This window comes from Lacerta agilis, chromosome 5 (assembly GCF_009819535.1).
Source record: "Lacerta agilis isolate rLacAgi1 chromosome 5, rLacAgi1.pri, whole genome shotgun sequence".
NCBI lineage: Eukaryota > Metazoa > Chordata > Lepidosauria > Squamata > Lacertidae > Lacerta > Lacerta agilis.
The window spans coordinates 95,756,874-95,770,946 of record NC_046316.1 but is presented as its reverse complement, the minus strand read 5'-3'; the positions used below and the strand labels follow the sequence as shown (position 1 = coordinate 95,770,946).

The 14,073-nt window shown below is 48.2% G+C and overlaps 1 protein-coding gene across 15 annotated transcripts in view; it reads right to left on the bottom strand.

The window, feature by feature from the left end:
* Nucleotides 1–14,073, bottom strand: part of DLG1 (discs large MAGUK scaffold protein 1) — a 94,570-nt gene that overhangs the window by 43,278 nt on the left and 37,219 nt on the right. For 8 of the 15 annotated variants that reach the window (XM_033150963.1, XM_033150965.1, XM_033150968.1 and 5 more), the window contains 2 exons: nucleotides 2,499–2,588; nucleotides 785–838 (listed from right to left, as the gene is read on the bottom strand). In XM_033150963.1, coding sequence (XP_033006854.1) covers nucleotides 785–838; nucleotides 2,499–2,588 — 144 coding nt within the window. Of the gene's footprint in view, nucleotides 1–784; nucleotides 839–2,498; nucleotides 2,589–5,701; nucleotides 6,026–14,073 lie in introns of those variants that run through there. The other 7 variants (XM_033150970.1, XM_033150971.1, XM_033150972.1 and 4 more) reach the window with 2 other exon arrangements.

Sequence of the window (14,073 nt, the reverse complement as noted above, 5' to 3'; positions counted from 1 at the left end):
CATTTGGTATTGTATGTTTTTTAAAAAAATTGTAAGTCACTTTGAGACATTTTCCCCTGTGGAAAGCAATTAATTATATATATATATAGTTATTAGCCAGCGTGTCTTGCTTGTGAGTTTCCAAAGACATCTGTCCAGCTACTGTTGCCAACAGAATGTTGGTCTAGGGCAGGTGTGGGAATTGTCCTCTCCCAGTGTTGCTAAACTACAACTCCCATCATGCCTGGCAATTGGCTATGCTTGCTAAGCCAATGGTAGTTGTAAGTTCAGCAACCTCTCAAAAGCTTCACAATTCTAATCTAGTGTAAACTTTGGCTTGAACCAGTAGGACACTTTGCATGCTGCCTTTGAGCCTGGAGTTCCTTTTGGCTTCCACACACAAAAATCCATGGCAGAGCCCTCTTCACCTTACACCCCAGTCTGGGCATCTATCCCAGCTGAGCTAGGAGCTGATGGCAGATGCCACCCCATCATGGGGCAACCAATGCCCAGTGCTAGCTATGCACTGCAGATGCCTCAAACCTACCGTGTAACTTCTAACACGGCAAGGGATTTTCTCTCTTTCCCCACCAGAGAGAGCTTTCTAATTTCCCTGCAGATAGATAGATAGATAGCCCCCCCCCCCCCGCCCGTGATATGGGAAGCTAAAGCATAACTGCCTAAATGTGGCATGTGGCTTCACAGCTTTTTTTAATTAAAAAATTTAGCACAGCACAGAGCAGATGTTTTCACTGAGCTTCACTGGAAAGACATACAAGGCAATTAAATATCAACAGATACTTACGTAGGTTGGGGTCTCTGAAGTTTCGGTGTTCACCACCACTGGAGGAGGATTGGCCTTTGGATTAAAAATAGAAAGGCCACGCATTAGAAGGAATGCCCAAAGGGAAGCCACAGCACCTTGTTTCTTTCTGGGCAGTTGACTGCCTCTCCCTTTACAGGGTTGCCCACTTTGCAGTGCCACAGGGTCAAGCTGCTTGCTCCTGAAAGCAAATACCAGGGAACACCCAGGGGAAGAGCCCAGTTGCAGTTGAAAGAGCAAAACGGATCCCTACCAAAGCGGTTAATAAACTGCAGCCCATTTCGAAGCCAGAGTGCAACAGGCATGCTTTGCTGACGCAATCCAACAAACCTCCCCAACCCATATATTTCCCTGCTCTTGTGAGAAGACAAATGTTATGTGCTAGAGCAAGACCTGGGCATCCCTTACTGCCTGCTTGCACTCCCCAACCCACCTTTTAGTTCTCTTCATTTGGACATGACCTTTTTTTTTTTTTAAAGATAGCGTCTTTGACTTTCCTCAAAAACTACAGTGGTACCTCGACTTACAAGCTCCTCGACTTATGTAATTTTCGACTTCCGAATGAGTTCCGGAAGGAAAAAAATGGCCGCCGCTTCCGAATTTTTCGACTTATGAAGGGAAAGCGGCGGCGCGATACCTCGACTTCCGAGTTTTTAAATGCGGTTTTCTCGACTTACGAATTTTTTTTCCCTTCGGAGATAGCGCCTTTCGACTTATGAAAATTTCGACCTACGAGGGCACGTTCAGAACGCATTATCTTCGTAAGTTGAGGTACCACTGTACTAATGTTAGACTGTAAGCTCCTTGGGACAGGGACCTGTCATCTCATTCACTATAAAGCATCAGCACACTGGTGGTGCCATACAATAAACATTAACAATTATTTTTCCAGGCTTGCAATCTGCTTTGCCTCTGCTATATTCACTGCTCTGTTATATATTGCTGCCTTTAGTATGTACAAATCTGTTTAAAGTGCAGAGTAGAAATCTATATAATAAATTCTACTATTTTATTTTATTATTTCTAGGTCAGCCAGTGTCAAAGGTCAGAGGTCAAACCTACAAGCTATTCACCTTCACATTCCAGAACAGGAAGCAGTTCTGATGCAACTGCCCCAAACCAACAACTTAGAGAGTGCTTAGCTGAGCCAAATATAAGGAGGCATCTTTTATGTATGTGGAGAATGACTCAGCTGAGAAAAGAATTAGCCTGGATTAGCCAGCCTACCCATCTGCCTTTTAAAGCAAGGCACATTGTGAGTGCCAAGGCCCACTTCCTCTCCGTCAGACCAGGAAGTCAGTGGGCATCTCCCTAGAAGAGGCCTCCGAGCAGCTGCAGCAGCGGTAGCAAGTGCCCCAGCACTGCTGTGCAGCAGGAGTCCTGAGAGGCCAACAGGGCTGTGTCTTCATGGCAGGGTCCACGGCAGTTGAGCCAGGCTCCTGGCCAGCGGCTCTCCACATGGTCAGGCGGTGCTCAGCTCCGGCCTGGGCCTGGGGCTTTCTGCAGGAAAAGCCTTCCCCTGCCACTGAGATGCACATGCAGTCAACCACTCCATTCTGCAGCATGCCCCAAAAGGGAAGAAAAAGCTATGCTGAGTTCCAAGGACCCCCCAGGAACAAACTGGCATGCAATCACAGAGACAACCATAGCAAGACAGGCCCTGGCACACCAGGGGGGTGGGGTGAGGAATAAAAACCTGTGAGATGGAAGATGGGATGAGTGTGGTCTCAGCAGGGACTGGCAGGACAGAGACAACGGGAAGAGAAAGAGGAACAGCTTCTGGTATCTAAAAGCATGAATGGAGAGAAGTCAGGAGTTGAATCTAAAGGTTGCGGGTGGAAGAGGCACTCCCACCCCACAGGGCTCTTGCGGATGTAACAGGCTTCAGAGCAGACATTCCCCAAATGCTGAAGAAATGCCTAAGATCCCAGCGCACGTGGTCTCACATTTGGGGCCGTTGTAGGCCAAAGTCCAGCAGGGGCTGCTCTGGAGATCAACTTGCTACCCCACCATCTTTTGGAAAACACACACACACACACACACGTTCACCTTTTCTATTCTCACCAGCAAGGCACAACACAACGGCTTATCAAGTGATTCTGAGGGTCAAGGCTCCCTCATCAAAGGGGCTGGACTAGCTGACCCCTGGGGTCCCTCCCAACTCTACGATTCTAAGTTGGCTCAAGCTCCACAAATTCAGGAAACTGGAAGCGAAGGCTGATGCTGTAACATTTGTGCCCCTTTACCGGTAAAGATGCTGTGCAGTGCTGAAAGTCACATTGTCATTACAATGTTAACAATTGTCACTGCAGGATCCCTGGCAGGTGGCCATCCAGCCTCTGCTTCAAAACTTCCACGGAAGGAAAGACCACCACCTGGAAAAAAAACCTGTCCATTCTGTGGTTGAACAGCTCTCACTGTCAGAAAGCTCTTCACCTGCTTAGTGGGACTCTGCCACTGGTTCGAGTCCTACCTTCAGGAGCAGCAGGAAGCAAGCTGGCTCTTACTGTGTGCTTGCCTGGAAAAGCCTCACGGGGCCAAAGGTGGGCCAGCCAGACATCACTATCCTGCTTGCTCAGAAGAGCACAGCACCCCCCCCCCAATTCTGACTTTCCTGGAATCCTTCTGGTGGCAATGGGTCTAGGCCTAGTTTAAAATGACCCTCGAATAGCCAGTCATTCTAATGAATGCTTCATGCTGCTTTTAAATGTTTTTATGGTGTTATGCTATGCACTGCCCTGAGGATTTGCAAATAGGGTGGTATATAAACACTTGAATAAATATACAATAAATGCCCCCCCCAAAAAATGGGAGGGGGAGTTATCAGGATGCTCCCTCACCCCTGAGTCTTCACATCCTTAATTCCACCCCTCGACAGGATCACTGGCCACTAAAAAGTAATTTCTGCCCAGCCAGCAGTCTGTAAAGCCTGGCTGCACACACATCTATCAGCAGCAGCATCCGAGTATCTCTTCTTCCCACTCCCCAGACCCCTAATCACCAGAGCCTATAAGCTGCTCACGCTGCACACACTAAACTGGGAAAACAACAGATACCAAGCAGGCTGACAAAAGCGAAGCTGGGGGTGATATTTTTGCATCCGCAAAGTCAAACTCTCAGACGTTGGGGGCACCCTGGGCTTGGTGGGAGCCAGAGCAGAACTGCGGCTGAGTGCCCCTTCCTCCCCTTGCGTCCCCCTGCCAAGGGGGATCTGGGGGCTGGGGTGGACTACAATGCTATTAAGACATCTCCACCTACCCAGAGGCATCCAGCACACACAAGGCTGAATCCACCATCACTCAAAAGAATAATGCACCTGCCATTTTTACTTCACTGATCCTATTAGGCACTTCCACAGAGCAAGGAAGAGTGAGCAGGAAGTACCGTAACAGAAGAAGGGGAGACCTTTTAGTGCCTTCCTCCAACAACGGCCAGTTCAGGTAGGCCTCTCAAGAGGGCTGCCACCCCCTTAGGCCCCCTCTAGCTACAGGCAGAGGAGGCTCTTTCTGGGAATACAAGGCAAACCCATAGAAGGAAAGCAGAGAGACCACCCAACTTACCTTGCTTTCCACTGCCCAAGCCCTCTCACACTCTCCTTTTGAGTCTTGCAGAAATGCACCCAAGACTCCAACATCAATTTCAGGGAGTTTATTAAGACTAAAGACTAAAGGAGAAAGGAGCAGGACAGACAGCCGTCACAGAATGTTGAAGGCCAAGTCCATCCATCCAGGGAGACTCACCTGGCGCCTTCATTACACACCTTTGGGTGCCAGGAGAAAATGTTCCTATATAACCAAGCCTTTTGCTGATTACACATTCAAATGGCCTTTGAAATGTGTTTGTGGGACGGAGTTTATTTTACTTTTGTTTTCCCCGATGTTCTTTGTGTTCTTCTTTTGTAAGCTGATGTTGTGAACTGCCCTGTGATCTTCAGATAAAGAGCAGTATGAAAAAGTTAATAAATAAATGGTTGTTGTTGGTATCCATCTGTCTCGAGAGACAATGGAGTGTCCCTCTGGGAGTCAAAGTGAAACCGCTGCCAAAGTGACTCCCCAGGGCACAAGCCTGGCCAGGGTGTGAAGCAGGAACAGCTCCCTTGGGCATTATGTAAATGTTCAGAAAATGTAAATTAATAATACTAAAGATGCAAGCAAATGCCCTAAAGACCCCTCAAGCCTGGCCACCCTTTAGAAGCAAAGGACAAGCAAGCCGGCCTCTAAATTGGGGCCACAGGCAAGTTATTTGGCCTAATTTTACGGAGCCCTCAACCAAATGCCAATGGCCCCCTAGTGAGGCAGAGTGACCTGGGCCAAAAGGGAGAGAGAAGAGGGGCAGGATCCTGGCCAGCACCCACTCTGTTCCTTCTCCCGGTTGCTGCAAGGCTCTGCTCAGCAGATAAGCATGAGAGAAAAGGCCACCAAGCCCTGGTCCAATGAATCCTCTACAAGCACACAGCATGCGACCTGCTTTATAAATAGGTTATTGGAATTGGACAGAATCAATATGGTCACTGGAGAGCACTGCTCATCATGTGCTGCCCCTTGTTTCCTACCCACAAACACTCAGCCACCCCCCTCAGTGCCCCCCGCTCATCCAAATACCTTTTAAAGTGTTTAAAAACTCACTCCTGCAGCTGAAGCACCCTCCAAAGGCTCTGGGGGTTGCACAATTTTACAGCTCCATTCACAGAAAACACAATCCTCAGAAAACTAACCTGAGGTTTCCTGCACACTCACTCACAACCAACATGTGGGGAAACCACCTTCCTTGGCCTGACATTGTGGCAACTCAAGGGAGAAAAGAAGCACTTCAAGAGCACGCAAGCCCCGCGCTGGAGTCATGCACAGAGGGAGAAGGAGCTGGTGCGGAGCATTTGCCCGCATGCTCAGAAGGGCTTACCTTCTCCAAGGAGCAATTGGACCACGAGCTGTCGGAGCCCCACCCGCTGGCAGCCCTCACCTTGGCGGTGCTCTTGGTGGGGCTCTTCTTCACACTGTCACGCAGGTTGGTGAACCTGCCCCTGTGTTTGGATGCCACGGGCAACATGGCTGAAACACAAGGCGGCTGCCCAGCTGCATCCTGAGGCTGGAGCCCCGGAGGTGCGTCTGCCCAGGCCTTGGCAGCAGAGCCAGCATGCCTCAGAGGCCCCACTTCACAGCCATCAGGAGCCCCACAGCAGCACTTGCGTGGGGGGGAACAGGCGGCCATCCGGGAGCCCAGTTAGGCTGCTCAGCCAGCTAAAAAGGAGCACAGGCAGAAGCAGAGAGGCAGTGGCACATTTCCTCCGGACAGCCAGAGCAAAACGCTCTCCTGGCCAGTCCAGCAGAAGCCCGGTTTTGCACGCCCTCTCCAGAGACAGAAGGCGTCCCATTGGGCAACACGCTGTCGGCCCCTTTGCCAGGCAAACAGAATCAATGCTCTGCAGAGGGAAGAGAGGCTGCGCCAAAGGTCACCTGGCATGTCCACAGTGCCTTTATGCTGCAAACTCCAACACGGCAAGGAAGCCTGAGACCTTGAGCCACGACTGAGCATGGGGGCAAATGCTCATCAGTACATCGCATGGCTGCAGGTGTGCTGGGGAGGGCCAGGTCTGCTTGCCCAAGGCCAGGCCGGCACTTCTGCACCCAAATGGAATGCTGCCTCCAGGCCCTGCAAAAGAGGCAACCAAGATACCCAAAAGCTGCACGCACACCCCAGCACTGCTAGAAACAAACTGCCTCTCTCCAAAGCAAAGGAAAAGCCCCCCTGCTGGAGGAGCTACCAAATGAGAGAGTGTGTGGTGTGGTGTGGTGGGCTCCGGCTGCTAGGGTGAGGAGGACTCCAAAGGACCTCCCAAACCATCCTGCCCTCAAGCCACTCTTGTGGATTGCAGCTGCTGAAGACAAAGAGTGGCAGAGCACGAGAAGGGCACAACTTTGATCCCCTACCTCCAAAGAAGTCTCTGAAGTGCAAGGGGCTGCCGGGTGGGAACTAGTTCTTAGAGCTGGGCTCTGTGGATTAACAAGAGGGTATGCATCCACCTCACTCGATAGCTCAGAATTCGGGGGTCAGTGGACGCAGCGGAGAGGCGCAGGGGCCTCTTTCCCTGGGTTTACCAGCTCTTGGACTCACAGGGGAGGAGACCATTTCTTCATCCCCTTCCTGGGAAGCAGGGGTCATGTTGAGGGAACAGGAGAAAGAAAACTGGACACCAACGTGAACTGGACACCAACGTGAACTGGACACTGACCTGAAGGTTTTAGGTCGCTGTTTCCTCCTGGCATTCTTAGGACACAGAATTCTTTTGGTCTGACCATTCTGGTGGATCTTAATGAAACTTTCTTCATCACGGTACAGTCATACCTTGGTTGTCGAACGGAATCCATTCTGGAAGTCCGTTCAACTTCCGAAAATGTTTGACAACCAAGGTGCAGCTTCCAATTGGCTGCAAGAGTTTCCTGCACCCAATCAGATGCTGCACTGGACGTTTGGGATCCAAAGAACGTTTGCAAACCAGAACACTCACTTCTGGGTTTGCGAGCCAAAATGTTTGAGTTGCAAGGCGTTCAGGACCCAAGGTATGACTGTATATGATCTTAGAATCATAGAATCCTAGAGTTGGAAGAGACCACAAGGGCCATCCAGTCCAACCCCCTGCCAAGCAGGAAACACCATCCAAGCATTCCTGACAGATGGCTGTCAAGCCTCCGCTTAAAGACCTCCAAAGAAGGAGACTCCACCACACTCCTTGGCAGCAAATTCCACTGTCGAACAGCTCTTACTGTCAGGAAGTTCTTCCTAATGTTTAGGTGGAATCTTCTTTCTTGTACTTTGAATCCATTGCCCCGTGTCCGCTACTCTGGAGCAGCAGAAAACAACCTTTCTCCCTCCTCTATATTACATCCTTTTATATATTTGAACATGGCTATCATATCACGCCTTAACCTTCTCTTCTCCAGGCTAAACATACCCGGCTCCCTAAGCCGTTCCTCATAAGGCATCGTTTCCAGGCCTTGGACCATTTTGGTTGCCCTCCTCTGGACACGTTCCAGCTTGTCAGTATCATTCTTGCACTGTGGTGCCCAGAACTGGACACAGTATTCCAGGTGAGGTCTGACCAGAGCGGAATACAGTGGTACTATTACTTCCCTTGATCTAGATGCTATACTCCTATTGATGCAGCCCAGAATTGCATTGGCTTTTCAGCTGCTGCATCACACTGTTGACTCATGTCAAGTTTATGGTCTACCAAGACTCCTAGATCCTTTTCACATGTACTGCTCTCAAGCCAGGTATCACCCATCCTGTATTTGTGCCTTTCATTTTTTTTTGCCCAAGTGTAGTACTTTACATTTCTCCCTGTTAAAATTCATCTTGTTTGCTTTGGTCCAGTTCTCTAATCTGTTACGGTCATTTTGAAGTGTGATCCTGTCCTCTGGGGTATTAGCCACCCCTCCCAATTTGGTGTCATCTGAGGACATGATCAGGATGCCCTCAAGCCCATCATCCAAGTCATTGATGAAGATGTTGAATAAGACTGGGCCCAAGACAGAACCCTGTGGCACCCCACTAGTCACTTCTCTCCAGGATGAAGAGGAGCCATTCATGAGCACCCTTTGGGTTCGGTCAGTCAGCCAGTTACAAATCCACTGAATGGTAGCATTGTCTAGCCTGCATTTTACCAGCTTCTTTACAAGAATATCATAGGGCACCTTGTCAAAGGCCATCCTTCTTACTGGAAGGATTTTTTGTATTTTTTATTTTGTTTTGACTATGGCAGACCAATACGGCTACCTACCTGTAACTGTATATGATCTTGTAAGGGCTATGCCCTAAAAGGGGACATCCAAATCCTTGAGATACATGAATAAAAAGCTGGCAAAGTTTGGGTGCATCAAACAGCTGGGCAGGACACAGCAAGGAGCACACGATTAGCTGCCTCTGGATTCATCGCATGGCCCCAGGACAAGAGACCTGTCCCAAGCATCCCCTGCATGGGCCAGGCTGCTCACAGCCTGATCTGCAACAGGACATAACATGTGCCTTACAATGGAGGGCAGGCAGAGCAGGACATGATTTCACTCTGCCTCTCTTTCCAGGGAGAAGAGGAAGGCCCACAGGAGGTCATCAACTGGCCCCAGATAAGGCACTTTCCCCCTTGATGAAACCTTAATTTAAGAGACACGAGGAAAGTGAGCGCAGGAGGGTCTGATTCCAGCTGGTTTCAGGTTAGCAGGAGCTAAAAGGAATTGAGGGGGGGGGACCTAGGCGGGTTCTCACACAGTTGCTAGGCAACCAAGGAAGCATCTCTTATTGCTTTTTTTAGAACTGGAAGTAAAATATGATGCACCATCTCACCTAAAAACATGAACTGGCAACCTATATTATTACTATTATTCATCCAACATCACAGAGGAAGAGGAAAAAGAAGAAGTCGTCTGGAGAAAGGAAGAGAGGCAATTGGGTGGCTCAGGATGACATCTGTGATATACTGTAAAAATGTGAAGGGAAATATCTGCTGGTGCTTCTGCATTTGGTTGTGTGTCTGCATGACAGGGTGGATAAAACTGAATGATTTTTTAAAAAAATATCAAAAAAATCGATTTTTTTAATTTAAATTGGATTTTTTTAAATAAAATGCTTTTTGGGGAAAATACATTACCATCCAAAGGTTATTCAATCATGAAATAAAGATTAGTTTTTTAATTATGTAGAATAAGGCTGTATATGTTTAATTTTTTGGTAAATAAATTCCATTAATCCATTCACAATGTCATTTATGCTCTTCCAGAGGTTTCTGTAAGATTATTGGGCAGTTTCTCTGCCTACAAGATATTATCACAGATGCTTGGTTTACTTTTGCAGTTCTCAAAACTGAATTTGACTCAGCAGAGATCACATGCCTCTTCTTCACAGCAAAAATGTTATAACATGAACAAAGTTGAGAAAAAGACCTTAATCCTATTGTTCTACAAACCTATGAATACAGAATCAACCCCTTCAGTGTTAAGTTTCAAGAAGTTCAGTGAACAGAATAGAAACAATATTTTTCTGATTGTTTGGAGTGGAATGGATCTAATAAATCTATTTAAATTGTTATTATTAAGGTAATGATTATTTTTCTCCTTCCTAAGTACAACAGAAAAGTTGTCCAAATATGAATGATTAACCTATTAAACTGGGGATAAAAAAACTAATATGAAAAGTTGTTATTCTAAAAATCCACTCTGCTGCATGACAATGGATCCATCACTGGAGAATCCCCAAGCAATCTCTGTACACAACTGCACACAAGAGGGCAGGATGCAACCCTCTCCAGACTCCAGGGCCTAAGTGTGCAGGGAGCAGAGGGCTGTCCTTTTGGCATCACCTGGTGCCATAAATCTGCCTCCACATACACACCACCAAGAGCCACGTATTGCACACAGCTGTGTGAGAAAGGAGCCCCGTCTGCAAGTGCCTGCTCGTGAGTAGGGGCTCCACACGGCTGAGGCACTCGACTGTGCAGATGTTCCAGCTGCACGGAGCCTTTCCACACACAGGCAGGCGCTGGCCCACTGGGCTTTCTTTTCACGCAACCATCTGCAAGAAGCACATGACCTCGGGGAGAGGGATAAAGCTGCAGCCCCACTCCTGGCCCTGGGCACAATCTGGGCTCTTCAAAGCTACTGACAGCTCACACAATCCCTGCCAAACAGACACCACTGGCAAAAAGCACTGCTCTACTTCCCAGCAGCGAGTGGGAAGGCAGAAAAAAACTGAGATGCATAATAAAAACAACAGCCATGTCTTTAAATACATCAGAAGCAAGAAACCAGCCGGGGAGAGAATGGAACATTACACAAGGGAGCAAACAGAGTACTTGGGAAGGAGAGAAGCAGAATTTAATCTCCCTCCCTCTGTGTGTGTGTGTGAGAGAGAGAGAGAGAGAGATTGAGCCACATGCAGACAAGGGCTTATTGACGAATTAAAAGTTAACAAGTCACCAGGTCCCCACAGCATCCACCTGTGAGTTAAAGAACGTAAATGGGAATGCTGGTCTTCTAAGGAAATTACATAACTTGTCCCTAAAATCAGCCTACATTCTAGAGAACTGGAAAGTACCCAAAGTAAGACTTGAGACTGAAGAAATTATAGGCAGGTCAGCTTCAGAACATATCGCCCAGGACCGGCATGAAGGGCTCACCACAATGGGGGTTTCACTCAGTGGTATATCGCGGGTGTAACCTCTGCCACTCCTGAGTCTTCCCCCCCCCCCCCAGCGCTCAGCGTGCCGAGGGAGAAACAAGCTGCAGCCAGGTGCTGGGGACAGAGGGACTCAGGAGCCATAGTGGTTTCTCTAGCAATATACCACTGAGTGAAACCACCATCGTGGTCGGTCCCCCAGACCAGTGCAGAGGAGTACAGCTGCCCTCACCTCAGCCAAGCAGTTTGACAGAGCCCCAGACCTGCCACCGGCTCGCACAAGTCATTGGTGGGGTGAGGGTGCCATAAATCTGCTCCTGCTCCCAAGCTGAGGAAGCCCCAATAAATTTCCTGCTTGCACAAGAGCAGGAGGAGGATCCGGACTCACTCAGCTGGGGGTGGGGAGCAAGTGAGAAGGAGGTTCCTTGCCTGCCCTTCCCCTTGCCGGCGAAGGCAAAGTAGCCGTGCCGTCAGGGCTCCCTCCATCTTGGGGAGTGGTCTGGCTCGCTCAGCTGTTGGGCACAAGCCTCCCCCCCCCAGCTGAGCAGCAGGCTTGGGTCAGTTGCATTGGCCCTGACCTGCAAGGCTCTGGGGTGAAAGAGCCTCAGCTCCCGCAGTGAGAGCTATGGCAGTTTCACCCAGCACCTCAAGGGATGGGGCCAATGCAGCTTTTTTCAGTATCATGGTATATCGGCAAACAGCGATGTTTGGTTGGTGACACACCGCGATGTAGGAAACCTAATATTGCCCAGCCCTAGTTAGCTTAATATTTGTTCCGGACTGATGGGTGGAAACTTGTGAGATACAACTATTGAGTCTTGCTGAAGCAGGATTAACGTGGCTTCTGTAAAAGGAAATCCTTACTAACATTTTGGACTGTCATTTTAGAGTGTCAACAAGCAAGTAGACAGATGAAATGGCAGACATCAAATTCTTGCACTTTCAAAAGGTTTCAGCCAATTCCCTGACAAAGGTCCCTGAGCAAACTTCACAGACCTAGGAATCAGCAAGCAAGTCCTCATATGGATGGGTAAATGGCTAAAGAACACAAAACAGAGCAGGAGATCTACAACAAGGTGTTGCAAAAGAGAATGCTCCTGTTTGGTGTGCAGGCAGCCTGTCTTGCTTTACTCCAGGATCCTGCCCTTCACCCACCTGCCAGTATTCCATTCCCACTCCCCACAAGCCAACAGACCGTCAGGATTTCTAAGCCACTGAGCATGTTCAATCCTCAGTAGGATGTTATGACGCAGGTTGACACCAGCCCTCAGTTTGTGCCCCCCCCCCACTTTTGCAAACCTTTGTTTGCGGGGAGGGGGGGAAGCTGCACAGTCTGATACACCCCCCTCTTGTTTCTCCGTCATCTTGTTTTGGCTACACAACTGCCAGAACTCGGCACCTAATGTGATATGATAGCAGAGTAGCTCTCACGATGAAGACAGATAAGAAACGGGTGCTTTTCAAAGTTTTCACAAACAAAATGGAGTTATGGGTGAGCTGAGAGGTGACCAAATATGCAGACGATACCAAATTACTCACAATATTGAAAATCCAAGTGGCTTTCAGAGTTCTAGCGGGGGCAGAATGCCACGGCAAGACTCCTTACGGGGTCAGGTTTAAGGTGCTGGTTTTGACCTTTAAAGCCCTATGCGGCCTAGGACCCTCATACCTACGGGACCGCTTCTCCTGGTATGCCCCGCGGAGGACCCTAGGATCCATAAATAACAACACTTTGGAAGTCCCGAGCCTAAAATGAGGCTGCATTTTAAGCTGTATTTTAAACTGTATTCCAATTTATATTTTAATCAACTGTTTTTGTTTGTTTTGTTTAAATGTTTTTACTGTATTTATATTCAGTGTTGGCCACCCTGAGCCCGGTCTTGGCCGGGGAGGGTGGGGTATAAATAATTTATTATTATTATTATTATTATTATTATTATTATTATTATTATTATTATTATTATTCTAAAAAGATAGCTGCTTACTAAGAAAATGTAACAAAATGGCAAATGTGGTTCAGTATCAGTAGGTGTAATTGATGCACACAGGAAAAATCTCAATCCCTCTACTCCTCCATCCACCCCTTCTAGGGATGTTAAGGGTTGGAGAGTTGAAATTAAAGAACACAGCAAGCCTTCCTGACTGCAATTTAGAAGCATTTAAGCTCAAGCAACACCTTGGAGAAAAATGCCAGACCAAATTGAGATTTAACTGCTCCACATGCACAGATAAAGAGTTTCCCAAGCATTTTGCAATAGCATGTTTGTTTGTTATCCACCAAAATTTTGCATCTCTGCCTGTGGGACAGCAAGACGCCATCCACCCCAGCTGACTCTGCCCCACCCAGCTAATCCTTCCCATTCAGCCCTGGCTCAGCCTTTCCATGGTGGGTCATTGCCAAAAACCTTCTCCTGAAAGCCACTGGAGTGCTTAAAGGCTTTCCTACTTTGCAGTGGCAACCGCAGCTACTGGGCTGCAACTGCCCACAATGGATGCTGCAGGATCCCGGCCACAAATAATGGCATCAAGCTGCTGGGGGGCGTTGTTGTCCCTCAATGTTTGGGCGCCTCTGAGACGGGCGCTATTGGCTTCAGCAGGGTGACTCCAGAGCAGCACCTGACAGCAACTCCTCAGCAGCCGCCGCCGCCAGTGCGGAGAGTACAATTCCCGTAATCCCTGAACATCGGCCGAGCGGCTAGGGGCAATGCGAGTTCTTGTCCACAGCATCTGGAGGGCATCAAGGGGGTGGCTGCCCCTGCACTGAAGCGTCCGGACAGGAGAGGGACATCTTTATCCTCCCTGGCATTTGGACATGGTTCTGAGGCTCTGGGGTTGCGTCTGGTCATACTTAATTATTCTGAAGAAACACATTTCATGAGTACTATTGTTTTAGCTGATGAACTTTTGATGAATTACATTATTATATATATAAGCAAAATAAAAAAATAAAATAATCCTTCCAGTAGCACCTTAGAGACCAACTAAATTTGTTCTTGGTATGAGCTTTCGTGTGCATACACACTTATTATTATATATTTTATTGCTGGGAGTCAAACAAATACAAAAACAATACAATACAATACATAACAATAATTTAAATTCCATTT